General features: G+C 44.6%; 1 protein-coding gene across 1 annotated transcript in view; it reads right to left on the reverse strand.

The window, feature by feature from the left end:
- The window catches only part of LOC125721422 (uncharacterized), a 37,616-nt gene extending 13,799 nt beyond the window's left edge, over positions 1 to 23,817 (reverse strand). Inside the window, exons 1-4 of the mRNA XM_048997326.1 lie at positions 23,763 to 23,817; positions 15,091 to 15,226; positions 7,289 to 7,484; positions 280 to 432 (exon numbers count right to left, since the gene is read on the reverse strand). Coding sequence (XP_048853283.1) covers positions 280 to 432; positions 7,289 to 7,484; positions 15,091 to 15,203 — 462 coding nt within the window. The 5' untranslated portion in view covers positions 15,204 to 15,226; positions 23,763 to 23,817. The remainder of the gene's footprint in view (positions 1 to 279; positions 433 to 7,288; positions 7,485 to 15,090; positions 15,227 to 23,762) is intronic.
- Between the last annotated feature and the right edge of the window lie 3,906 nt (positions 23,818 to 27,723).

The following is a 27,723-nucleotide window of genomic DNA, read 5'->3' on the forward strand; positions in this document are numbered from 1 at the left end:
TAATTTAGTCAGAAGAGGATGTAGGGAGAAGACAACCAGTATCTGTAAACATGTGACTGTTATAAGCCATTAATGGGATCAGACATGCATGCATTCATATGGTTGTTATTGAGGCCTGGTTAGATACACAGCTCTTACCCACTACCCTTTTTTTATGCAGCCCTTCAGGATGCTCACAATATCTTCAATATTCACCCCTTCATTTGCTTTTTTGAGATTTAGTTTCCTGTATTCATATAGCAGTTGTTTTTGAGACATGGTTAGATACACAGCTCTTACCTGGTAATCGTCCGGTATGTAGCCATTCAGGATCCTCTCAATATCTTCAATTTTCACCCCTCCCTCCTTAGTTGCCTCCAATCCCATGGTGTCACACAGGAGGAATCCCAGAGGCTGTCCTTCTCGACCTGCCTTCACCTCGTAAGTGCGATACTGGAAGAAGACACATGATGTCATTCATCTTCTTGGTGCTAATACACTTCAGCAGGCATCTCAAGCTCAAATAACATGGGGGCACTGATGTGGAGGTCTTCAGCTCAGGCAGCCCACTCAAATTTGCTTAAGAAAAACACCAAATGCATATAATCTACTAAATAGGCAGCATTAAGATGGTCATGTGTTGTTCTGTGGGCCAGATTTAATGCTGATTAAAAATCCTGTTAGACCCCTAAAGTACATGTTATTGGAAGGATGGATGTGAGAAATGTCATTTATGTCTACGCAGGGTCACAGAAGTCCGGAGCATATCCCACAAAGCAGGGAATAACCCAGGATGGGGAGTGACACACACCATTCCCACACACATTCCCACCTATGGACAAATTAAAAACTCCACTTCACTCTACAGTGTGTTTGGGTGATGGGGAGGGAAGCCAGAGAACCCAGAGGAATGATGGGTAATGGCAATAAGCACATGAGGGTAGGACAGTGACTTGGTGGGTGATGGGGAGGGAAGCCAGAGAACCCAGAGGAATGATGGGTAATGGCAGTAAGCACATGAGGGTAGGACAGTGACTTGGTGGGTGATGGGGAGGGAAGCCAGAGAACCCAGAGGAATGATGGGTAATGGCAATAAGCACATGAGGGTAGGACAGTGACTTGGTGGGTGATGGGGGAGGGAAGCCAGAGAACCCAGAGGAATGATGGGTAATGGCAATAAGCACATGAGGGTAGGACAGTGACTTGGTGGGTGATGGGGAGGGAAGCCAGAGAACCCAGAGGAATGATGGGTAATGGCAATAAGCACATGAGGGTAGGACAGTGACTTGGTGGGTGATGGGGAGGGAAGCCAGAGAACCCAGAGGAATGATGGGTAATGGCAATAAGCACATGAGGGTAGGACAGTGACTTGGTGGGTGATGGGGAGGGAAGCCAGAGAACCCAGAGGAATGATGGGTAATGGCAATAAGCACATGAGGGTAGGACAGTGACTTGGTGGGTGATGGGGAGGGAAGCCAGAGAACCCAGAGGAATGATGGGTAATGGCAATAAGCACATGAGGGTAGGACAGTGACTTGGTGGGTGATGGGGAGGGAAGCCAGAGAACCCAGAGGAATGATGGGTAATGGCAGTAAGCACATGAGGGTAGGACAGTGACTTGGTGGGTGATGGGGAGGGAAGCCAGAGAACCCAGAGGAATGATGGGTAATGGCAATAAGCACATGAGGGTAGGACAGTGACTTGGTGGGTGATGGGGAGGGAAGCCAGAGAACCCAGAGGAATGATGGGTAATGGCAATAAGCGCATGAGGGTAGGACAGTGACTTGGTGGGTGATGGGGAGGGAAGCCAGAGAACCCAGAGGAATGATGGGTAATGGCAATAAGCACATGAGGGTAGGACAGTGACTTGGTGGGTGATGGGGAGGGAAGCCAGAGAACCCAGAGGAATGATGGGTAATGGCAATAAGCACATGAGGGCAGGACAGTGACTTGGTGGGTGATGGGGAGGGAAGCCAGAGAACCCAGAGGAATGATGGGTAATGGCAATAAGCACATGAGGGTAGGACAGTGACTTGGTGGGTGATGGGGAGGGAAGCCAGAGAACCCAGAGGAATGATGGGTAATGGCAATAAGCACATGAGGGTAGGACAGTGACTTGGTGGGTGATGGGGAGGGAAGCCAGAGAACCCAGAGGAATGATGGGTAATGGCAATAAGCACATGAGGGTAGGACAGTGACTTGGTGGGTGGTTTGGGGGTTTGAATCCTGCCTCCTGTTCTCTCTGCATAGGGATTACATGTTCTCACTGTGTAGTGTGAGTGTTTCATAGTGTGGAAGAAATTTAGCAACTGAAATAAACTAAAATTCCCACTGCCTTTCCAAACTGATTGGTGTGAGGAGCAGTGACAGACATTCCAGACTGATGGGCCATTGACAGTATGCAAAGGTGTGGTGACTCCAAAATCACTTCAAAGTTGTAACACTTTAGTAATCAAACCTCATACAATTCTTTGAATGTCTCATTCACCTTTGTGTAACCAGCCCCTGTGTCTGTAAGCTTCACAGCTCAAACGTCTTGGCTAGAAATGTTTATAATGTGATTTTTTTACAATTTGTCAGCACCACTGAAAATAGGTTTTTGAAAAGTGTATGTTTAAAGTAGATTTTAACAAAAAAAAAATAGAATAATCACATTCTAAATGATCTCAGATTATTGGTGCTGAGTTTGTGCTGAATAAAAGCATTTGTAGCACTTTGTGATAAATGTTGTTTACATAAGTGAAATATTTTACAGTTTTTCTGTATTGCTGAATTATTATAAATCATTTTGGGAACAAAACTGCCAATTGCCAAAAGTCATTTATTGAATCAGTCACTTGTTTGGCGAAACTTTAAACCATGCTCACCTAGTTAGAGATAATTTGCAGATCTCAGTCACCCTTTTTGCAAAACTCAAAACACATTCTAATTCATCAAAACACATTTTGTGCTATGGTGAACTTTGATGGAAAATAGAAAACACAGGCCGCAGAGGTTAAGCGCAGCCAACACACAGTAGTCATTTAAACACAATGACTCAAAACTGTTCACACACATTTCTAAACATTTGAAGAAGCCAAAGAGTAACTAGAACATAGAATACATGCCATAGGTGAATAGGAGCTGAATTTCGACATCAAGACACAAATGGGCCTCACAGAGGATTCTTTCTGCATCGCCCAACAAGGGATAGCATCACTAGTCCCAGCCCTGAGACATGGTGATGAATGAACATTCTTCTGTGACTCTGGCTTGGCAGTTGCACAACATTTTGCTGTAATATGCCTCTCATTTGTTTACATTTTGGCTTTGTCCTTTACAGTAACTTTTCTGGAGTACTTTGTACGGCAAACGTTATATATTAGTGTCAGTCATAACTGTACAGTATACAAATATTTTTGGTAATCGACCATACTTTTTTTTTCACATATGATCCTCGTGTGTGCCACGTCCCCTGATTATTGAGGGGGGGCTTCGTGCTAAACTTTGTCACACTAAGAAATGGGAACAAACTGAAACACAGGCAGGAAGTAAAGTGGGGCTGTGGCCCTTCTCATAATGTAAGTAAAATTAGAAAAGCGGAAGGTGCATTATCAGGGTCATGGTGACATTATGCTTATGTTTGACTGGCTTGGCTGCGGGGCCTAACAATGGAGGGGGTTGCTGAGGGTCGCTGACACTGCAACTTTGCAACATAACAGGATAGGATAAAAGGAAAAGGGGGTGGGTACTAACGCACAGCATGGTCAAAACAATAGTTGTATGTCACGCAACTGGAAAGGTACCAACAAGGACAGCAGACGCCCTGAAAGGGTTATAAAAACCAGACACAGACAATAGAGAGGAGAGCTTCCTTCGGTATGTACTGTTTGTGCATCTGAGTGTGGCTCCCGGATTGCAATCTGTGCTGAGAATAAAGAGAGCTGACTTACAACCATCCTTCGCCTCCAGAGTGCATCTTTTCCTCATCAACGGACTAGGTGGAGTCTAACTCCAACATTATCCACGTGTGCTTCCCCGACCTAGCCCAGCTGTGTCTGATTATTTTCGCCCAGTCCTGTCTATTTCAGTCCATGTCTTGCCTTAGTTTCTGGTCCGTCATTGATGTTAGTCGACGTCTGACGTTTCCTGCCTCTAGTTTCTCCAATAAATCCCCGTTTCCTCGCTTCCGCTTGCCTGCCTGCTTCTTGCCCGCTCGCCTGCCCGAACGATCACCCTCTTTCTACGGCGATCGTGACAATAGTCTTGCGGTTTCTAATTTACATGCTAACAACAGTTTTGACTGGTAGCGTTTTCATTTTTTTGTGAGTTTAGCTTGAATTTTAGGGTTTGTGCTTAGTGGTTTAATTATAGGAGAGGAGATTTTAGGAAATGTGTTTTAGCAATTCAGAAAAACTGTAAAATGTCAAGGCATGTCAGACTACTTTGAAAGTGGGTGAGAGGCCTCAGACTCCAAATGGTCACAGTAAATACTTATTATGCTGTGTTTCTTTTATGTTCCTCTTTTTGAGTCCGGTACTATGACAAAAATTCCCAATCTATCTATCCAGTGCTAATTAATCATTCTATCCTCTTTGTGCAATGTAGTGACGTAAAGTACTGTCAGCAAAACAGCATGATACTATCACCACCCTGCTTGACCATTGGTTCAGTGTTCTTAGGTTAAAAAAGCAACCTCACCTTGATCCCCTGCAAACATATCTCTTTTCATTGTGGCCAAGCAGAGAAGTTAATGACACATTCACACGTCATTGTGACTGCCACCCATCCCCACCCCGTGAATATGCAGCCATCAGCAGCCTTTCAGACTGTTAGCCAGACAGAACACACTAAGGAATGTGTCTGTTTTATTCAAGCACAGTACAGAACCATATGTTTTTTATTTATTATTTTCCACTCTGTCCACCTTTATTCTCCCGAATCAATCTTATTACTTTATTTAGGCCTGTAATTAGTCTGTTACACACATCTTGGGTCACTCTCCTCTCCCATAATAACTCTATTGCTTGGACACACTGCTGATTTGTACCTGGCTTGGCCTCCTTGCGGATCAAGTCAAGTAGTCAAGTCAAGTAGGTTTTATTGTCATTTCAACCATACACACAGTATATAGAGAAATGAGATACCGTTCCTCCAGGACCATGGTGCAACACAGAGCAGGACAAAGACAGAGCGACATCATAAGTGCAGACAGGACAGCATAGCAGTACAGATTGACAAGACAAGACAAGATACAGTGCAAATTAACGGTGGTATCAGTCTGGATACAGTATTTAAGTTACTTTATGGTAGCAGCAAAGGTTATCTGTGCAAAAATGCTGTGCAAAAATGCCGTGGTATAGAAGAGTAAGGAGTTGAGTGGCAATAAATAACAATAAATAGAATATACAGATGTACATGTAATGATCCTTACTGGGGAGCACCCTAAGCTCCCAACCCAGGAGAGGCCTGCACCATGCCTGGGCCAGGAGAAGTTGCTACTGCACTAGATGCAGGAGAGGCCTTTGTCGCTCCACTAGCCCCCAGCCCAGGAGAGGCCTTCATCACTCTGTTAGCGCCTGGCCCAAGGCTTCCAGCCCCGAGAGGGCTGCCCACCTTGCACCCGCAGTGGCCACCACAGATGAGGTTTCTGCTGCTCCCAGCTCCAAGGGCGCCACTTTGCCCATGCTCCCAACATGCCAGGTCATCTGCCTTGCCCATTTCTGGAAGGCCTGGTTCTACCCCGTTCACTGCATGATATCCTGTTGGATATAGCTTCACTCTTAGCTGCCAGGCCAGTGAGAGCTGTTCTGTTCTGCCCGTATCTGGACGTCCTGGTTCCGTTCTGCCTGTTTCTAGGCCTCCAGGTTCCCTCCAGCCTGTCCTGCTCATCTTCAGCTGTCCCAGTCGTCATGCCCTTCAAGCTCCTCAATGCCCTCCTGTCCCTCCATCTCTCACCCTGCAGGTCCCTTATCCTCCTGTTCCTATCCTGTCTCCTAAGTGCCCCCTGGTCTGGTTCCACTGTCTCTGCAGCACCATCTGACCCTGGCCCTGCTGTCTTCTTGGTGCCACCTAGCCACTCTGACCCCTCAGTGCCACCTGGTCCCACAAGTTCTCCAATCCCAAGGAGGCTCTGCGTCCTTTAGTCTGCCCCCCACATCACAGGGTCTGGATGATCCCCTGCCAAGCCCTGTTCCCTTCTGCTCTGCCCTGCTTTTGCCCTGTTGCCCCTTCCCAACTGTGCTCTTCCCTAATCTGTGTCCCTTGTGGTCCTTTTTGTCTGCTCTGTGTCCCTAATGGTGTCTGGTCCTGTGTTCCTGGTCTTGTCCTTGTATCTATCCTGGTTGTAGACTCCACGGTCAAAGCCTTAGGGTGGTGTGTTCCTGTCCAGTCCTGTTTTGTCCATGGGTTCTGTCCCTCTGTAGTAAAATCTGTCCTGTCCAGGTGTGACCTGTTTTATTCCCCCCCCATCTCTTTTCCTGGGTCTCCTTGGTCATTTTCAGTCCATTCCTGGCCTGGTCCCTGCCTGGTCTGTGCCCCTGTCAGTGTTTGTCCTGTCCCATCCAGATTCTGGGGAGGGGTGGGGTACTGCCCTTCCCTGCCCATGATGTCTGCCTGATCCTCCAGTTTCCTCCCTGCCACTGCTCTAATAAACCACAACTGGTGCACGTTTTTCACCTCTTGTTCTTGCCCTCAGGTTAGCAATTCCTAACTGCCTCTTGTCTGGGCCCTCATTAACTCAGTATTTAAGTGCTTCCCAGTCTTGTGGTCCCCAGTTCCATCATTAACGTTGTTTGCCTGTTGTCCATATCCACACCTCCCTGTTTCTTCCCCTGTGATCCTGTTTGCCAGTTCCATTTCTATTAATCAACCACCCTTTCTTTGCCCCACCTGCTCCCCAAGTCTTTTGCCGTGGTGTACAACACAAGGAATTGAACTTAGCAAAGAAAAGTGCAATGACTGGAATATTTATGGAGAGTAGACCATTTATATATAGCTTGTCCCAATGTATAAATTAGAACATTGCACCTCCTTTTCATTGAAGCTGTCTGTGATCATCTCTTGTGTATCACTCTGCTTCCCTTTTGCAAAAAGAAATAATTTCCCATCACTTCAGAACTATGTCTCCGGGTAAAATTTTTGTGACAATGGGCTCAAACTAAATTTCATACAAGGGATTCAGTACTGTCCTAAATGAGGACAACAAAGAGCAACGAGTAACAAACTGCAAATAAACATAGCAGATGTGGAACAAACACTGAACCAGAATGGTGGACAGCTGTATAAGCAAGTCTTTCGTGTGAAACGAAGACTCACATAATCACATTACCTTCAAGGTCAGGCTTGTTCTTACAAATCCTACGTCAGCTTGGCTTGTTATGTTGCCACGGAAGATGGAGTTGATGGAGTTGAAGAAGCTTGATTTTCCAGCTGTAATCAGACCAATGAGAAGAATCCGAGCCTGAGGCACTGAATCGATAAGGGGCTTGTAATCCTGTATGTATTTCACGAGGTCCTTTCTTGTGCTATAGGAATGGAAATGGGAATTAGTCAAAATTTATAAGAAACACAAATAGTCCCATATCTAATATACAACAGTTAGTTTCAACCAAGAAATCTGATTGGACAAAATGTTTTTTATGAGTGCTGATAGAGTATAACTGCACTTGGACATTTCACATCAGACGTATCACTCCACTTTACAGGTGTATCTAAAAACTGTTAAGCAATAACATATGAGAAGGAATGTGGTTGTACTCCAATATATCATCACTGTGATTCGGTCATGCGGCCGAGTGCTGAAGATAATCACAGCCGTCATATAATGTAGTACTAACACAACTTTGAGTATGATATTGCTTTTATACAGCATCCCAAGTAGCATTTGTAGGTTAACACCAATAAGCCATAACAAATAATACTTGCTTGATTATTTATTTAAACCATGGAGTGTTTATCCTGGATCAGTTGAAACAGTATGACATGCTGCACGGAAATATAAAACACATTCAGGCCGGCTTTGTTGTCACTCAAGACAATTGCTGCAAATAGGCCTACTGGATCCTCATGGAACGCAACTCTGGTGCCGGAATCATGTTCAGAGATGTTTGTATTAGAATATAGGTCCAAACTTTTTATGGCATGTGGAATCATAAACCTGAATGCTTTTTCCATGCATCAGCTTATATCCATGAAGTATGCCGTACTGTTTCAAGTGATCGGTTTCAAAACAGAAAATATTACTCAGAAAAACAGGATGATCTCATTATTTCAGAAAAACTGAAAATTTTACTTATAAAAACAGGGTTCTTATGTCCTTATTTTGGAAAAATACTCCAATTCGTTTTTTCCCAGAATAATGTAATATGCTTCCAGAACTCGTAAATCTCATTAAGATTTTTTTCACATTTACAAATCTCATTACACACACAAATGTTCTGAATACACATTTACAGATTCTTATACACTTTTGTCAATCTTAGCATGCATTTACAGATTCTTTTACATTTACAAATCTGATGATGCACACACTGATTGAGATACAGTCACAGAACTCTCCACACACATTTGCAAATAATTTTGATACAATAATAGCTATACTCATGGGCCCACTGGTGAAATCACTACCACATTTTATTTATAGGTGTTTTTCTGGACACTCAAGGACACTGTACAGTGAATGCAAAAGAACAATATAAATCATAAAACCATAAAATACAAAAAATACAAGAATATAAAATATAGGTTAAATTAGACAAAGCAACTGAATTCACAGAGAGAAAGCCAGCTTGAACAGGTGGGATTTAAGTTTCGATTTGAAGAGTGGAAGTGAGTCAGTGTTTCTGAGCTGTGATGGTAATGAGTTCCAGAGCCGAGGAGCAGAGCGACTGAAAGCTCTGCCCCCCATGGTGGGAAGACGGGCGAGGGGGACAGTGAAATGGATGGAGGATGAGGATCTAAGGGTGCGAGGGGGAGTGGCAATTTGTAGGAGGTCGGACAGATATGGAGGAGCAAGGTTGTGGATGGCCTTAAATGTTAACAGCAAGATCTTAAAGTTAATACGGAACTCAACTGGCAGCCAGTGAAGCTGCTGCAGAACGGGAGTGATGTGGTGGATGGAGGAGGTTCGGGTGATAATACGGGCAGCTGAACTAATTGAAGCTTATGAAGGGATTTCTTAGAGAGACCAAAGAGGAGAGAGTTGCAGTAATCTAAGTGAGTGGTAACAAGACTGTTAACAAGAATAGCAGTGGTATGTGGAGTAAGGGAAGGACGTAGATGATTAATATTACCTAGGTGGAAATATGAAGACCGAGTGATGTTATTGATGTGAGACTGGAAGGGTAAGGTACTGTCGAGGATGACACCCAATTTGTTTAATTTGAGAAAGTTTAAAGAGAACCAGGACTTAATTTCTGCTAAACAATCAATGAGGGAGGAAGGTAAAACGGAAGAGTTGGGTTTGCTACTGAAGTAGAGCTGGGTGTCATCTGCATAACAGTGGAAATTGATATTGTACTTGTGAAAGATTTTGCCTAGGGGAAGGAGGTAGATAAAGAAGAGGAGGGGCCCCAGGACAGACCCCTGGGGCACACCTGAAGTGACAGTGGAGGGCTGAGATGTGAAAGATTTGAGCTGAATTAACTGAGTGCAGCCAGAGAGATAAGATTTGATCCAGTGTAATGGAGTGTTTCTGATACCAGTGGAAGATAATCTATTTACAAGGGTGTTGTGACAAATAGTATCAAAGGCCGCACTCAGGTCAAGAAGAATGAGAATAGTTAGTAAACCAGAGTCAGCAGCCATAAGTAGGTCGTTAGTGATTTTTATAAGTGCAGTTTCTGTGCTATGAAGAGGGTGAAAACCAGACTGGAACTGTTCATACAAATTATTGTGACATGTGTGGGAATGAAGTTTAATAGCTACTGTTTTTTCAAGATTTTTGGAGATAAAAGGTAAGTTAGAAATTGGACGGAATTTATTGAAGTCAGTAGGCTCTGGGACTATTTGTGTTTCTTATAAATTTTGACTAATTCCCATTTCCATTCCTATAGCACAAGCACCAGGTCGTCAGTATTGGAGTTATGACAGAAGTTTTGAACGATGGAGGAACAGTTCCAGTGGTGAGAGAAGAGTAAATGAGAGACAAAATGAGGGGAACCAGAGAAGGGAGACAGGCCTCAACCAAATCTGAGGGCAGAGGGTCTAACTGACAGGTGGATGACTTGAAATTTCTGAAAGGGTGGGAAGCTGAAAGGATGAAAATGTCAGAGTAGGGGAGTGGAGCTCAAATGAGTTCAAATGAGGTTGATCCAAGGTCCCAATGGATCCTCTGTATTTTTTCATTAAAGAAGGACATAAGGGAATTACAGCGATTAGCTGAATAAAGATGGGATGGTAGAAAATCTGGGGGTTGGATAATATTGTTGAGTATCGAAAACAATGCCTTAGTATTACCCTTATCGGATGAAATTATATGGGAATAATAGTTGGATTTGGTTTGAGCATTTGAATCCCTGTAGTATGATATATGGTCTTTGAACATCTCTTTGTGAACAGTGAGTCCAGTCTTTCTGTAAAGCCTCTCTAGTTGGCGACCTTTGGCTTTCAAAAGCCGAAGTTCAGATGTAAACCAGGGAGCAGAAATACAAAAAGAGACAGATCTGGTTTTTAATGGGGCAACAGAGTTAAGAATGTCATGAAGCCCACAGTTATAATAGGAAACTAACTCTTCTGTGGTGGATATATTGGGAATGTCCATAAGGGAGTTAATGCTAGAAAAAAAGTAAATCTAAGCTGATATTTTTAATATTGTGAAAGGAAATGAAACGAGGGAACTTATGAACGGGAAATGTGAGTTCAACTTTAAATGAGAGGAGGAAATGATCAGTTATAGGGAGTTCAACTGCTGTACAATCAGAGGGGCTAACAGCAGAGCAGCAAATTAATCCAAAATATGCCCTTTAGAGTGAGTCGGAATATCAGTGTCCTGCTGAAGTCCAGAACTCTCAAGACAAGATGTAAAGTCTCTTGTCTTCCTGCTCCTCAGTAGCGTCTGTGTGCCACTCCCCACGCTGGTTGGTGTTCCAAACTTTTTGTCTTTCGATACCTAAATTGCATTTATATGTATTTTTCGACTCAAACTTCTAACTTGGAGAGACTGACAACCGATTAGACTTTTAAACTTTCCACGCAAGATTATCAAGCTTATTATGCTCCTTTAACCCGGATGCGCAGATTTTACAGCAGCTCATCCTCATATCCCCCCATTACCGCAAGAACCAGCTCTTCAGCGAAACTGCGCCACAAGAAATAGCGTAAGTCCGTCAGCAATGATAGCTTAAACAGTAGTTCGTCCGTCAGCAATGATAGCTTAAACAGTGATAACTTTATCTGCAAGAAGTGCAAGGCAGTAGAAGCCCTGATGGAAAGAGTTATAGAGCTAGAGTCGCGCCTCCAGACATTAGCACAGTCGCCAGGTAGCCAGCTAGCTGCAGGTTCGCAGTCAGGGAGTCTGGGGGCTTCAGGATTAGAGTTAGATAGCATGGCCCACACTCCGGCATTAGAGCCCATGCAGCTGGGCGGGTGGATGACGACTCGGCGACATAGTCGGAGAGCCCGAGCTTCGGCGAAGGCTACCCCCGAGCACCACCTTCCATCTCCAGGGTGTCGAACAGGTTTTCCCCGCTCAGTGAAACACCCACTGAGACGCCTGTTGGAAGTACGACACGTGAAAATAGCGGCCATAGACCGCTAGCGGCACCAGCAGTCGAGGTAAATTGTTTACCGGGAGCCAGAGCGCCGGACATTAGGGCCAATCTTAAGGTGCTGACCAGAAATAGACGTAGATATTCCAAGATAGTTGTCCACGTCGGCGACAATGATGTCAGGCTCAGACAGTCTGAGGTTACAAAAAGTAATTTTAAAGAGGTGTGTGAGCTAGCCAAGACAATGACCCAGGCAGTAATCATCTCTGCCCCCCTCCCAGCTAGACATGGCGCTGAGACCTACAGCAGGCTTTGGTCGCTGAGCTGCTGGCTGTCAAGGTGGTGCTCTGAAAATAGCATAGGTTTTCTAGATAACTGGTCCACTTTCGAGGGGAAGCCTGGTCTTTTGAGCCGGGACGGTATCCACCCCTCGTGGGAGGGTGCTGCCCGTATTTCAATGAACTTAGCAGCTGGCCTATATGCAGGTACAGGGTTAGGCGGCCTTTGACAAACCGGAGCTAAGGCCAGGCCACAAGCAGAAAGCCTAAACCGGCCACCTGCGAGTTGTCTTGTGTTGTCACCTAAGTACCACCGTATTCACATTGTGTCTGTGCCCTGAACTAAAAATAGTTCAGGTAGACTACAAAACGTCCTTTTTAAATTGAATTTGTATTAAATTAGAGCAGCTAATGCAGACCACCTGCACCACTAAGCTAAAAATAGGATTACAAAATATTAGATCATTAACTACTAAGGCACTTATTCTAAAAGAAATCATTTCTGACCACGTCCTAAACATTCTCTGTCTAATAGAGACATGGGTAAAACCTAATGCAATTGGGCCTACCCATAACTGCGGTCATACCCTGGATTTAATCCTATCGTTTGGTCTTGATATAGATAATGTGACTCTACTGCCTCAGTCCAGTATTATCTCTGACCATCATCTTATTACGTTCAATATTTACCTTCCTCAAAATATTAGCCCCCTGACTCACTTATATACCAAACGTACAATCACGTCAAATACAGCGAGTTACTTTATCGATAATCTCCCTGAGCTATTGTTTTCAACCAAACTAATGTTGAGTCCTGCTGAACTTGATAGCATTATGGAGTATTTAGCATCTACGCTTAATTCCACCCTAGAGAAAATTGCTCCGTTAAAAATAAAAAAGACCAGAGTAAATAAAACTGCTCATTCTGGGTTTAGTGCTCATCATAGCACAGAAACTGCTCTACTGAAGGTAGTAAATGACCTTCTCCTATCTGCTGACCAAGGCTGTGCCTCGTTCCTAGTGCTGCTTTTGATACTATAGACCCTGCCATTCTCCTACATAGGCTTGATCATACTGTAGGCATAAGGGGAGTGACACTCTCTTGGTTTAAATCTTACCTGTCAGATCGCTATCAGTATGTGAATCTAAATAGTGATTCCTCAGAACATGTCAAGGTCAGATACGGAGTGACATAAGGTTCAGTTCTAACTCCCCTACTAATTTCACTATACATGTTACCCTGTTTGGGGGAAGAGCATTTGCTCATAAAGCACCACAGCTATGGGATACACTTCCTATTAGTGTTCGGAACTCAGACACAATCTCTGCATTTAAGTCAAGGCTTAAGACGTACCTCTTTAGCCAGTCATTTGGATAGTTAAATCCCCTTTTCTAAGGTGAAGGGAAATCTGGAGATTCATAGTCATTTGAGATTAAAGGTGAAAGGGGGGATTGGTGCTGTCATCCTGCCACTCTCGCTGATCACTTAAGCTGTGGACGGTCGGTTGGCTTGATGCCAAAACCCCTGGAAACCCTCATGTCTGTGCTTCCTTCCAGGTCTCTCTTTTAGCCAGGCTGTCATAGTTACTCTAGTCCTGCCGGAGGTTAGGTTAGGTGTAGGGCAACTCTTCTCCATCTTCTCTTTTCCGAGCTGATACCGAGCCGACACTATACCGTGTGAACACACACCTGTACTCCTGGAGAGAACAACATGAAACCAACTGGGACTTCATAACTATATGAACTCTAATGAATCTCAGTATAAATGCAGTTCCATGCTCCCTGGTTGCCCAGTAGAGGATGGGGTCCCCTTCTGAGCCTAGGTTCCTCTCAAGGTTTCTTCCTGCTAGAGGGAGTTTTTCCTTGCCACTGTCGTCTCAGGTTTGCTTGGTGGGGTTCTGGCCGGTTAAATGTAGTACTAAGTTAAGTGCTTCGTGACAATGACTGTTGTTAAAAGCGCTATATAAATAAAATTGAATGGATGAATTGAATCTTGTAAAAGGATTATTATTATTGTCCAGGTGTATATTAAAATCCCCCAACAATTATTATATTTGATGATAATGTAGATAAGTGAGTTATAAAAATAGCAAAGTCATTTCAAAAGTCAGCATTTGATTTAGGGGGATGGTAAACAGTTGCAATGATGGTAGGAGTAGGTCCAGACACTTGGCATACTGTGGATTCAAAAGAGCCAAATGCCTGAACAGACACCGGCGAGACTCTCCATTTCTCATGCTAAATTATCGTGAGACCTCCTCCACGGCCGGAGCCACGGGGTTCAGAGATGTAAACAAACCCCGCAGGAGTAGATTCATTAAGCTGAGAAAAGTCATCAGACAGTTGCCATGTTTCAGTTAGACACAACTGACTGTCGATCAAGAGCAACTGGATGAGATGTCCCTTGCTCTTAAGTGAGTGGATGTTTAACAGACCAAAGTTGACACTTGAAGTTTCACGTAGAGTAGAAGTGTTAGTCGACCGAGCTTGGCTTGCTAGCACACTGTGGTCGACAGTCCTGCCGGAGTTATGTGGAGGACGACGGGAGCTGGATTAGATGGAGTTTATTCTTTTCGAGGGGTCAGTCTGGAAACCCCTGCGGGACCCACAGTGAATGTATTTCCGGCGAGGGCAGAAAGCGATGTCCGGATAAAGCTGCAGAATAGTCAGCAAATGCTCAGACAGGTGGAAACGCAGTTGGAGGAGCTCAGCTGCTGAATACTGGAGCAGACCCGTCGCAGCTTGGAAAACAAGCGACAGTGGAGTCCAGATAAACACAAACCAGGTAAAAATGCAACTGATCCACATTGTGGGCGAGGACTCGGACAACTTAAATGTCCAGTGGGTAGATCTGGATCCAGGGAAGACTCAATAGCCCAAACAGAACAGGTGGGCTAAAACATCGGTCTTGCAAAAAAGTAAGATCAGTAAAAGCAGAAAAATAACTCTTCCAGTCGAGACCAAATGCACATAAAACAAATTACCAGAGTTAGAATTAGAAATCAAGGGTTAGAATTTACCAGCGAGCAGCAGCAATCAGTTTGCACCAGCGTTCGCAGAAACAAGTCAGACTCATGCATAAAATTATGTGATACTAGTAAAAACACAAATCAGTTGATTATATTGAACAAAAACAGGCTTCATACCTAGGGTTCCACTCAACATTCCTCCATGCTTCGTTAAAGAGCTCTGGTTTCCTCTCCTGTTCCACCACAGGCACCTCTTTCCTGGGGGGTTCAGTACTGCTGCCGCCTCCCATTTTCCAAACACCAACTTCCAGACCTGTTCAATGAATGCATTGTATTTTCCTCATCCATTTAAACGCAAATTACATTTAACAACAAGTTATAAATGACATGTCTTTACCAGATGGTTTAATCCAAAGTGACACAGTTTAGAAAGCATGATCAGCCACTCCTTGGTGAAACTAGGGTTAAGACTATTGCTTAAGGCTCCAGTGCGGAAAAACACTTAACCATCACAGGATTGGCAACCGGCCAATTACAGGCACAGAGTCCTAACTGGCTGAGTCACACACAGCCGCATTATCCATTGACGTCGACCATTTCTACCATCCATCCATTTTCCAAACCGCTTATCCTACTGGGTCGTGGGGGGGTCTGGAGCCTATCCCGGAAGCTATGGGCACGAGGCAGGGAACAACCCAAGATGGGGGGCCAGCCCATCGCAGGGCACACTCACACAATTTAGGAACTCCAATTAGCCTCAGTATGTTTTTGGACTGTGAGGAGAAACCGGAGAACCTGGAGGAAACCCCACGACGACATGGGGAGAACATGCAAACTCCACACACATGTGACCCAGGCGGAGACTCGAACCCAGGTCCCAGAGGTGTGAGGCAACAGTGCTAACCACTGCACCACCATGCCGCCCCCCATTTCTACCAATGTACAAATTTTCAAGAAGTGGTAGTACCAAGGGTGCTGCTAGAGACTGTGGGCCCCATGAAAGCATATAATTTCAGCTGCTCAACACAGACCAATCCAATTATGTTTGAAGATTTTCAGGGCCACTGTCAGTCAGGGGAACTTGGTAATCCACCCCCCCAAGGCACCCCTGGCCGGTATGGTGAGGACCAGTCTGCTTCTGCTACTTCTTCAGGTGAATTTTGCCAAGCTTGCTGGCACATATTAGTTGAATGATATTTTTTATTTTATTTACAGCAACATGTTCTTTCTTTGGGCTACTTACAATATATTACTACCAACCCCAATGGTTTGAGAAAATCGGAAACTTACATTTCTAAATTCACAGGCACCATCATTCAGCTGAACTTTTCACAAAATGAAACGTGAACAAGTTATGCGGTTTACTAGACATTGCACACATTTGAAGTATAGATATATTCAGGCCGGAGTTGCCAGTCAGGAGGCTCCGGAGAATTCCGGGTGGGCCACTAAAGCTTTGCGGTTACATTTCACAGGTTTTACAAATATTCACTCTCATTTCTTGTTTAGACTGTCTTGCTTCCACAAGAATAATAAGTTAACAACAGAAAAAAAAATGTAACCAGCTGAAACAACTCGACCACCCAGCATCCCTGCATTAAGAGTCCGTCAAGAGCTTGTTTGTTTCACATCTTTCCAGCACACAAAGTTTTTGCCCATATATATAAATGTAAATAATAATAACAGCAATAATAATAATGCATTTATTTCAGACCCAAGTAACATACAAATTTAGGAGGGGCCACAGGGGGGCCATGCATGTTGTCACAGTGACATTGTATTATATATTGATCATATTACTACTTCAAAAATTTTAATGTATTAAAAAAGACAGGTATCTGTCGCCTTATGTCTGATCGAGTAACGACTGATTGCATTTACGTCCAAGGTTCATAGTAAATTATATACACCAATCGAAAGACGACTAAATGAGGATGTAGCAGGATGTTAATGGATGTATCACTTTTTATTATAAACTGTTATGATTTAATATTTACATTATTATTTGCTGTAGAGTGCTGGGTGTATATTATAGTACTGTAGCTACTGTCCTGGGTTTGACGTTAAACTGCATCCGGACCTGTGAGTGGATCTTCAACTTCAAGTGGATCTTCAAAAAATTTTCGGAGGTTAGTGGTGGGACTGACACTCCAGTCATCATAAAACACTTCACAGCAGCTCAGTCTAAACAGACACGACACCCTTCTGCTCTGCACAGGAGTAGCTCTGCTGTAGCCGCCCACAGGTAGACTGCATGCATCATAAAGTGGATGGGGGAGCAAAGCCCTCGCGAGCCTCATCCCCGGGCGAGTCGAAATCGTCGGAGAGCTAATAGTGTCAGGCCTGTTGGGGATTGGGGCTGGTGTGGTGCTGGGGCGTCACCTGCTGCATGGCAGTACTTGGGTCCCAATTTGAGGCGGCCCATCCGGGTAGGTATGTAGAACGTCTTCTCAGATAGCAAAATGATTCAGTACTAGATAATTAAAATTCATAGATAAATTACAATCCCACGTACAAATTAGATTTAAGTAGACTGAACATGAGTGCTATTGAATTCATTTAAAATAATTAATCCCAGTCTTCTAAAATTTGTTCAGTTTATATAACATAACTCAAAATGTACATCTGTTCTTAGATAATTTAACTTTGTGTAACTAATGATCTTAATAAAATTACTTACATCCAACAATATATTTTTAGTGTAGGTAGGTAGATAGGTGGAGAGGATTAAATAAATATTAATTACAAATCACAAATAATTATGAATTAATATATTTATATAATGTAAGATTCCACGACCTTAAAAAATAGGCTTGATTTGATTAATGTAAGTTTTATTTAATACATGCAACAAACGTTACGTAAGACCAGAAGGTAATTATTAAATTTCCTTATATTTAACATGTTATTTGTAAGGCTGGGTGAACTATGATACTGGCAAATATGGGTAGAGTCTGGCCTGGATCCAGTGATCTTTAACTGTTTTGGATCCGTCCTGCTGTGCAAGTGGACTCCGATCCAGACCAGTTCTGCGGATCTGTTCCAGATCCTCCTGCTGGATCCGGCACCGAATCATTTCGCTATCTGGGTTGTCTCTCTGGCAAGATGTCCATCTTTCTCTACTGTCGGGGAAGCGTCGTAAAGTCCACATTTCGGTGGTGGCACTCTGAAGCATGCAGACCAGGAAGTGGCCAGATCTCTGCACGTGCGGATACCTGCTGTTGGTCTGGTCATTCTGAATGCTGCCATACTCAGGGTGTTGCTATTGCTAACGGATCTTCCCTATGGTGTCTGACGTCACTCCTTTCAAGGAGCATATCATGAGACTCAGGCTAAGGCCCTCCTTGGGTGTCTTATCTGTTGTCTCAGTGTTTGCTCTGACTGCGGTGAGTGATGTCTGGTCGAGGGGGACATTTTACTCGCAGCTTTGCTCGGTGGTTGATGGGTGAAATCTTCAGGTTTGTCATATATTTTTGTTATATTTGTGTCCAAAAAAGCGACTTGCATACACAGATGCTGCTCATTGGGTTAAAATTGACCTGATAGTGTGTATGTATTGTTTCATAATATAGCATTGCCTCGATAGCAATGTAACAAGTAAGCTAGATGCTATAGACGTTAGCAGGATGATTTGTGTCAGTCGATATGTCTTGTCAATGTCGTAGCAGCTGCGTTACATCCATCCATCCATTATCTCCCGCTTAATCCGATGTTGGGTCGCGGGGGCAGCAGTCTCAGTAGGGAGGCCCAGACTTCCCTCTTCCCAGCCATTTCATCCAGCTCCTCTGGGCGGATCCCAAGGCGTTCCCAGGCCAGCCGAGAGACATAGTCCCTCCAGCGTGTCCTGGGCCTTCCCCGGGGCCTCCTCCCAGTGGGACATGCCCGGAACACCTTACCAGGGAGACGTCCAGGAAGCATCCTAATTATATGCCCGAGCCACCTCATCTGGCTCCTCTCAATGAGGAGCAGTGGCTCTACTCTGAGTCCCTCCCGAATGACTGAGCTCCTCACCCTATCTCTAAGGGAGAGCCCAGCCACCCTGCAGAGGAAACCCATTTCAGCCGCTTACACCCGCGATCTCGTTCTTTCGGTCACTACCCACAGCTCGTGACCATAGGTGAGGGTAGGAACGTAGATCGACTGTTAAATCAAGAGCTTTGCCTTTTGGCTCAGCTCCTTCTTCACCATGACAGACCAATGCAGCGCCCGCATCACTGCTGACGCCGTACCGATCCGCCTGTCGATCTCTCACTCCATCCTACCCTCACCCATGAACAAGACCCCGAGATACTTAAATTCCTCCACTTGGGGAAGGACCTCCTCCCCGACCCGGAGAGAGCATTCTACCCTTTTCTGGTTGAGGACCATGATCTCGGATTTGGAGGTGCTGATTCTCATCCCAACCGCTTCACATTCAGCTGCGAACTGCTCCAGTGAGAGCCGAAGGTCATGTTCCAATGAGGCCAACAGAACCACATCATCTGCAAAAAGCAGAGATCTAATCCTGAGGTCATGCTCATCATTGAACTGCGGCCTAGGGTGTCCTGGTGCCAAGTGCATATATGGACACCCTTATGCCTGAACATGGTGTTCATTATGGACAATCCGTGACGAGCACAGAAGTCCAATAACAAAGCACCGCTCGGGTTCAGATTGGGGGGGCCATTCCTCCCAATCACGCCCCTCCAGTTCTCACTGTCATTGACCACATGAGCATTGAAGTCCCCCAGCAGAACAAGAGAGTCCCCAGGAGGAGCGCTCTCCAACACCCCTCCCAAGGACTCCAAAAAGGGTTGGTATTCTGAGCTGCCATTTGGCGCATAAGCAAAAGCAACAGTCAGAACCCGTACCCCCACCTGAAGGCGAAGGGAGGCTACCCTCTCGTCCACTGCTACATTTGTGGTGAATATACGCTTGCTCCTCAAAGATGCTCAATGACTGCTCTTGTGAATAAAGCATATAATCTGTGCTTCGGCTGTAAAATCGGTGATCAAGACAAGGAATGGCCGCCTCACATTTGTTGTGTGACATGTGTTGTCTGTCTGAGAGCCTGGCTCAGAGGCACTCGAAAGACAATGTCGTTTGCTGTCCCGATGATATGGCGAGAACAGAAAGACCAGGTAACAGAATGTTACTTCTGTTTGACTAATGTGTCTGGCTTCTCTGCCAAAAACATGAAGCCAATTGAATACCCTAATCTGCCTTCAGCAATGAGACCCATGCCACATGACCACAGTCTTCCAATTCCGAAACCACCAGAGGAATGGACCTTAGATAAGCCAGATTAAGAAACTGCAATGCAGGAACTGGCAGGGACAATGATCCGGATTTTGAACCGTACTCATCAGGTGATCCACATCTCAAAACACAGTCGGAATTAAATGACCTGGTCAGAGATTTGGATCTGTCAAAAGCAAAGCCGAATTTTTGGGTTCGGGACTGCAGGAATGCTGTCACCAGATACAAATATTTCTGCTGACTACTATTTAACACTGCAGTGTGATGCACCTGACATTGAATACAAATGAAAATCAAGAGCAATACATTTCTAACTATGGTAAACACAATAGCATATGTGAAACATAAATGCGATTAAATACGTTATTGCCAGTAAACAGTTAACTGTCTATTTCCTATGTGAAACAACAAAACCAAAACTATATTTGTGCATGCCCTCCAGGTACCTGTCACGATCAGCAAAAACTTTTCAGGAAGAAAAACTTAAAAAAAAATTGTTGTGCAGTGTAATCAATCTTAAGTAATAGATAAACTATTTAGCGTAACAAAACTTTTGGGAAAGCCACCCCAGTTCAGTACACAATTATTTATTTCCATATGCTATTTATTTTTTTTTTTCTTCTTGAAATATCAGAATACTGTAGCATCATTTATGAAAGTTCCCCCAGAACAAAGACAAAATTGGATGGGCCCAGTTTCCCGAAACCTTCTTAACTGTCAGATTCAGCCCCTGTTGTCTCAGTCTTTTGTGTCCCTTCCCCGTTTGGCCAGCCGGCATCGCTGGCCATCCGGTCCCTCTTGTCAGTCTTTGTCTCCCTTGTTTTCTGTCAGCCGCATGGCTCAACATGTTGAGCATGTGACTACTTGCAAATCCCTTTGTCATGTGTTCAAATCCTGCTTCCTCTGTGTTTGTATTTCACTCCCTAGTGTTTCATTTGTGTGAGTTTTTCTAGTTCCTGTGTCTGGTGATTTTGTAGTTGGTTTTGGTTTCGTTCCTTATGCCCCTGCTTGTGTTCCTACCTGCCTAATTCCCCAGTGTTAGATTCTGTTTCCCTGTTCCTTGCTTAGTTTTTAGTTTCCCTGTTTTAGTTCCTTTGAGTTAATTAGTTTTCATTTGTTTTCTCAGTCTGTTAATTAGCCTCACCTTTCCAGTGTTAGTCTCGTTACCCCTTAGTATTTTAGTCCCTTAATGCTACGTCGTTCATAAGTTCTACCTTAATTCTCTTACAGCTCCACTGTGTTTCCCGAAACATTTTTAATTAAGTATATCTTCCGGAAGATATCTTTCGTGAAGTTGGTCTGAGTCTCTCTTAGTCTCTTATCACTGTTATTGACTCATATTGCTCATTTAAAATAAGACTGAAATCATTAAGGGTACAGTTTCATAACCAAACATCACTTAATTAAAAAATGACTGGTCTATATGGTAACATTACTTTGTCTGATACATGACTACAATCTTCATTAGATTTCATCCTTGCGCTCTTTAGAGTCTTTGTAAGATGCTAAGAGTCACCGATATCAAGAAAGTGGGCCCTGGTCTTTGGCATAAAAATTCTGGGCTGAAAATTAGTCCCACTCCGTGTCTGTATATCTTTGTGAACAAACTCACTTTTTCCAAATGGCCCACAAAAGCTGCCTCTTTACAGACAATTGTGAAAGTGAATTTAGGAGTTGATAGGTTTTTTTTACATCAGAATTTTTTAATCAAACAGATTACTGTGGCCACACCACAGCAAATATTGCAACAAATCTCATTTTAGAGTTGTCATACAGTCGTTGACTTAAAACGCTGTGCTATGAACATGAAGGCATATACACATTATCTTATAAACTGCCTTAAAGTAAAACACTTGACAAGTGGATTCTCCTGTTTTTGTATCTGGTATATTAAAATGAACTCTTTTTTTCTTTCTTTTTACAAAGGAACAATATAAGTGTCACGCCCAGCTCGTCCGATCCTCGTGTGTGCCACGCCCCCTGATCATCCACGTGTGCTTCCCCGATCATGCCCAGCTGTTTCCTGTTATTTTCGGCTTGTCTTGTTTATTTAGTCCGTGTCTGAGTCCTTCTTCCCCAGACTTGTCATTAATGTCAGTTGATGTCAGTTGATGTCAGTTGATGTCAGTTGATGTCAGTTGATGTCAGTTGATGTCAGTTGATGTTAGTTGATGTCAGTTTGTCACCGTCTGCCCTGGCTCTCCCGTTCCCAAATAAACCCACGTTTTCCCGAAGATCCTGCCCGCCTGGTCTTTCCCCGCTTCCTGCTCGCCCGTCCAATCCCCAAACCTAACAATAGGTACAGTGGATATTTAATAGTTAAAGAATTTCTAGAATTGAGCCTAAATTATAATATTGATACAGCTGCTGAAATCTTACTTCACATTTATGAGTTCCCTAGGAAGATCCCCTGAGAAGGTCGGTTACTGTTCATTCTAGCCAAAGGTGTTTCAATACACATTGTTGACTAGGACTTTTCACAAACCCAGTAAATTAACTATTTATGGAGTTTTTTTGCACGCTACTGAGATATATTCTATAGATATTTCAGTGTTTCCCCTACCATTATATTAGGGGGCGCCCCGCCCCCCCAACGGCGCCTCCCGCCCCCCTTGAAGGTCAAGTTAATTTTATTTTATTTACTATACAGTGCCAGATCACAACAGAAGTCATTTAAGGTTACCTTTCCTATAGAACAGGTCTATGCATTGTCACACACAGATGAGCACACTCTCTGGACCTGAATTACCCAACTCTGGTAATAATCCACAGAGAATTAAGAAAGGATAGGAGGAAGGGAGGCTGCAGCTTTCCGATGGCTAAGATGACCTGCTCATCTTCGATCTCAGACTTGTGAAATGCGAAATGCTACTTGGTAGATGCGGCGCTTTTGTTTCATTTTCGGGATACTTTGAGCCCTTTTTTGAACAGAGAGCTCCATCTAGTGTTGATAGAAAAAAATAGCAAAATGTTCCGAAAGCGTCATTTTGTCCATCACTACGGTTTGGCACGTACGTGTTAGTTAAGTTCTGAAGATAAAGTATAGCCAGACGTCTCTGACTTCTCATATCAAGAGGCTCTAGAAATGTTCTTCCAGAAGCCCAGGAAGATGCACCGCAGTGACAAAAGCTGCACGCTTTGTGGGTAATTGTCATAAAAAGAAACGTTCTGATGTTTAGTTCAGTTGTTATATTGACTGCTGTCATTAAAAAACACACATGAACCCCCCCCCAAGCTGTATACCTAGGGAAAGCACTGTATTTGTCAGACAAAATCACTTTTTTCAGTTCTTATAGACGATTGTGAAAGTGAAAGAAGTTCAAAAGCATTTTAGTCACACAGACAACAGTGATAAACGGTAAAATATGAATACATTTGTGATTTACCAGTTATATAATTACTAGAATAAGTTCTTATATATTAATACAGAAATTGACATCTTCTGTACATCTGCATGAGTCTCCTGGGAATAACATGATTCGAGAACAAGAGTAACTAACAGTTAAAAATATATTAAAATATTTCCCCAGACGGACAAAATGAACGAGTTATTAGGATTACTAGCCTACGGTTTATACGGTATATTTGCCTTTTTCATTAAACAAACTCACCTTTTCCAAATGACCTTCGAAAGCTTCAGTTCTACAGACAATTGTAAAAATGAAAGTATGAGCTCACAGCGTTTTATATAGTCACAGATATTGGTGGCCACACCACAGTTCATGAATATTGAATATTGCAGCAATTCTCATTTCCGGCTTGCCATACAATTATTGACTTAAAATGCTGTACAAGAGCCTAATGTAAACAGAAAAGCACTTAGATGTCGTATAAATTGCTTAAAAGTGAAACAAATGTCAAATGGAATCTTCTTTTTGTAGTTGACATTTTAAAATAAACCGGTTTACGTTATGTAACCATAGTTAATGTACACATTATTCCACTGATTTTTGTTATATAGGACTGTTATACATTTTAATATAAAACTAATATATATATAAGTTTCATATTAAAACAGATCGTCCATCTGCTTCCCAGCCCCCCTCTTTTTATTCTCGTTGGCCCTCTGTCTAGCCTCCCCCACCTGCAACTTCAGCAATTGGGTTTGGAGCTCTTTAAGGTCACTCTCCTCCTTCCCTGCCTCGTCCTTGGCCCTCTGTAGGTGGTGTATCACATGCCTATCCCACACGTGGGAGTCTGCACCTGGTAAGTCTGGGTTGTCGAGGATCGTAGCCCACACCCCCTCTGGAACCCCCTCCATTCTCGCTGCACTCCCTCCTGTCCGGGGTGACACCCGGTTCGCCGTCCAATCCTCCTTACACTTATCCAGGTATTCCCTAGGGTGCAGGGTTTTATCCCACGCCAGCTTTGGGACGCCTGCTCCAGTTGGGGGAGGAAACATTTCTCTCATGGCGTTCCCAATGCGCAGTACTACGGCTGTCAAGCTAATGTCATCAGGATGCGTCAGTGTCCCTGCCCTCTCTTCCACCTCCAGCAATGAGTGTTTAGTCAGACATCTGGCTGCCACTGCCCGGAAATCTCCCAGTGCCAACATCGTCCCCTGAGTGAGCTGGTCTAGCTTATCCATCCACTGTCCTCCACCTTCTGCTGGGGGCAGCATTTTATCAGCCAGTGCCTGCACGTCTCCTATCGGGAAAGGTCTATATTTATCCTGCGTCTGGCCCGTCCCTCTTAGCAGAGGTAGTTGATGCTTTGGGGGCCTTGAGACCTTGCAATGACACTCCCCCTCGCTCTCTCCCTCTTCATCGAGGGCAAAGCCCTGAGCCTGAGCCCTCACCCTTTCCTCTAAGGCTGAGGTTTCCCGTTGTAGTGCCGCCTCTATTTCAGCCATCCGCCCCTCTACCTGGTCTGCGAGGGCCCTACGAGCCCTGTCCTCTGGGTCGTCCTTCCATACCCCCGAAACGTGACCCCACATTTCCACCTTTTTACCCTCCTCTAGCTTCCCTGTGTTGGTCCCTGCCCGCTGACCAGGCGAATCTACTCCCCCTTGTTCCTCTAACTGCTCCCTCCTTACTCGAGCTGCAAACGCCACCTGGTCCTGTCTGCCTTCCGCCCCTGCCGCTTTTTGCTTTTTCCTTTTCTCCTCCCTGCTTGCCTGTCTCTCCTTCGGTTCCCTACACTCTGTATCTACGTTCGAGTCCGCCTGCGATCTCCCACCTAATCCGGCGTCTGAGGGAGTCGAGGTCTCCCCCCCAGCCGGATGCCCCCCTTGTACATTTATCGCCCCGGACGTAACTGTGATCATAGGGCACATATGGGCAGGCGGGGCAGAAGGGGCGACCTTTTTACACGTATAGGCAGAGGGCCTGTCTCCCGCTCTCGGTTCCCCCTTCTCGGGTTCCGGCTGGCCCTCTCCTCTGCTCTGACCCTCACGATGTAAATGATCTGTTCCCTGCCTAAACAGGGCCAATTTCGCCCTCGGTCCCCGGGCCTCTAACCCAAAATAATTACCTCAGAATCCAGGGTCCCTGACCCCTGGGCCTCTAACCCAAAATAGTAAACTTCAGAATCCGTGGTCCCTGACCCCTGGGCCTTTAACCCAGAATAATTACCTCAGAATCCGGGGTCCCTGACCCCTGGGTCTCTAACCAAAAATAATTACCTCAGAATCTGGGGTCCCTGACCCCTGGGCCTTTAACCCAAAATAATTACCTCAGAATCCGGGGTCCCTGACCCCTGGGTGTCTAACCCAAAATAATTACCTCAGAATCCGGGGTCCCTGACCCCTGGGCCTTTAACCCAAAATAATTACCTCAGAATCCGGGGTCCCTGACCCCTGGGTCTCTAACCCAAAATAATTACCTCAGAATCCGGGGTCCCTGACCCCTGGGTCTCTAACCCAAAATAATTACCTCAGAATCCGGGGTCCCTGACCCCTGGGCCTTTAACCCAAAATAATTACCTCAGAATCCGGGGTCCCTGACCCCTGGGTGTCTAACCCAAAATAATTACCTCAGAATCCGGGGTCCCTGACCCCTGGGCCTTTAACCCAAAATAATTACCTCAGAATCCGGGGTCCCTGACCCCTGGGTCTCTAACCCAAAATAATTACCTCAGAATCCGGGGTCCCTGACCCCTGGTCCTCTAACCCAAAATAATAACCTCAGAATCCGGGGTCCCTGACCCTGGGCCTCTGACCCAACCTTTACCGGGACTCCCACCCGGTAACCTGTAGAATTCGGGGGTCCTGAATTCCCCGGGACTCTAACCCAGCTCACTGGGACTCTAACCCAGTGCTTCTATTTGCTCGTCAGCGAATAGTGGGGCTGCCACACCAAGGACACCACAGTGGGACTCCAACCCAGCCTTAATATTCTTTTACCTACCCTCATTCGCCGCCTCAATGTACTGACGGCCCTGATGGACACTTCGGACTACTTTATTTAGTATAGCCATATATGCAGATTTTGATATAACAGGCTCTGCTTACCTTTTGTTAGTGGCGCCTGCAGCCTTCCGTGCCCATTCAGGTCTCGTCTGGTATTTGCCGAATGCCGACCTCTATCTCGATCCCGAGCCCCCAAATTGTTGGAGTTCGCCGTCTCCACCGGGTCCGTGGATGAGAAGAGATCACCCGGGGGCATTCTACAAGCAGCCCCCGCCCCTGGCCATACTTTTCCACTTTCAGGCAATTTCGTCTTATCTGGTGCAACATGTTGTTCTGTATGTTCCTAGTTATTGTGTCACCCCTATATCATTTGCCTAGCGACTGTCACCACAGCCTGCGTGAATAGATTAACTTTGGTGTGCAGAGAGCCTCCCTATATGTCCTTAGTCCCCTGCAGATATCGCTCTCCACAGAGGTGTGTCAAGAAATCATTTTAATAAATTAAGCAAGATCATATATATTTATTATCATGTCATATACATGCACTGTTAATTGTAGCCATTTTGTTTGTCTGGTACAGAAAACATCTGTGTATTACATGCTGTTGATCTTTGAATAAAAATACATACATGTCATGCCCCGATCGTCCGCTCCTCCCGTGTGCCACGCCCCCTCATTAACCCCGTGTGGATTCCCCGTGCCCACCCACTGTTTCCTGTTGCCGTCCTTAGTCCAACGTATTTAGTCCGCGTTCCAGTTAGTTTCCCCAGTCCGGTCATTAACATTGTCCTACTGTGTGGTGTTCATCTTGCAATACACCCCGTCTTTTTGATTTCCGTGAGCCCGATCCTGATTTCCTCGCTTCCCGCTCACTCATCCCGCACACGGTACATAACAATGCAAGTATCACGGCATCCAGTTTTATTCTATTATATGGATGGATGGATGAAAATGGAATGTATGGATAAATGTAGGAAGACAATAATAAAAAACTATATGAACCTGAAGCAACCAGTCCCCCAATGCCACATATGGGAATGATGTGGGCACATTAGATGGTATACTGCATTATGTGCAGTATGAGCCCTGCACCCCATTTTTGGGTTTTTCATCATTTAACTCACTTGATCTATGGTGTCAACTGAACACTAAAATAGCTAATAAATTTAAAACTATACAACAACACTCATTGTACTCTGTAAAGTGTTAAATGCTCCAGTCAG

Source organism: Brienomyrus brachyistius, unplaced genomic scaffold, assembly GCF_023856365.1.
Source record: "Brienomyrus brachyistius isolate T26 unplaced genomic scaffold, BBRACH_0.4 scaffold33, whole genome shotgun sequence".
In the NCBI taxonomy this organism is placed as follows: Eukaryota; Metazoa; Chordata; class Actinopteri; order Osteoglossiformes; family Mormyridae; genus Brienomyrus; species Brienomyrus brachyistius.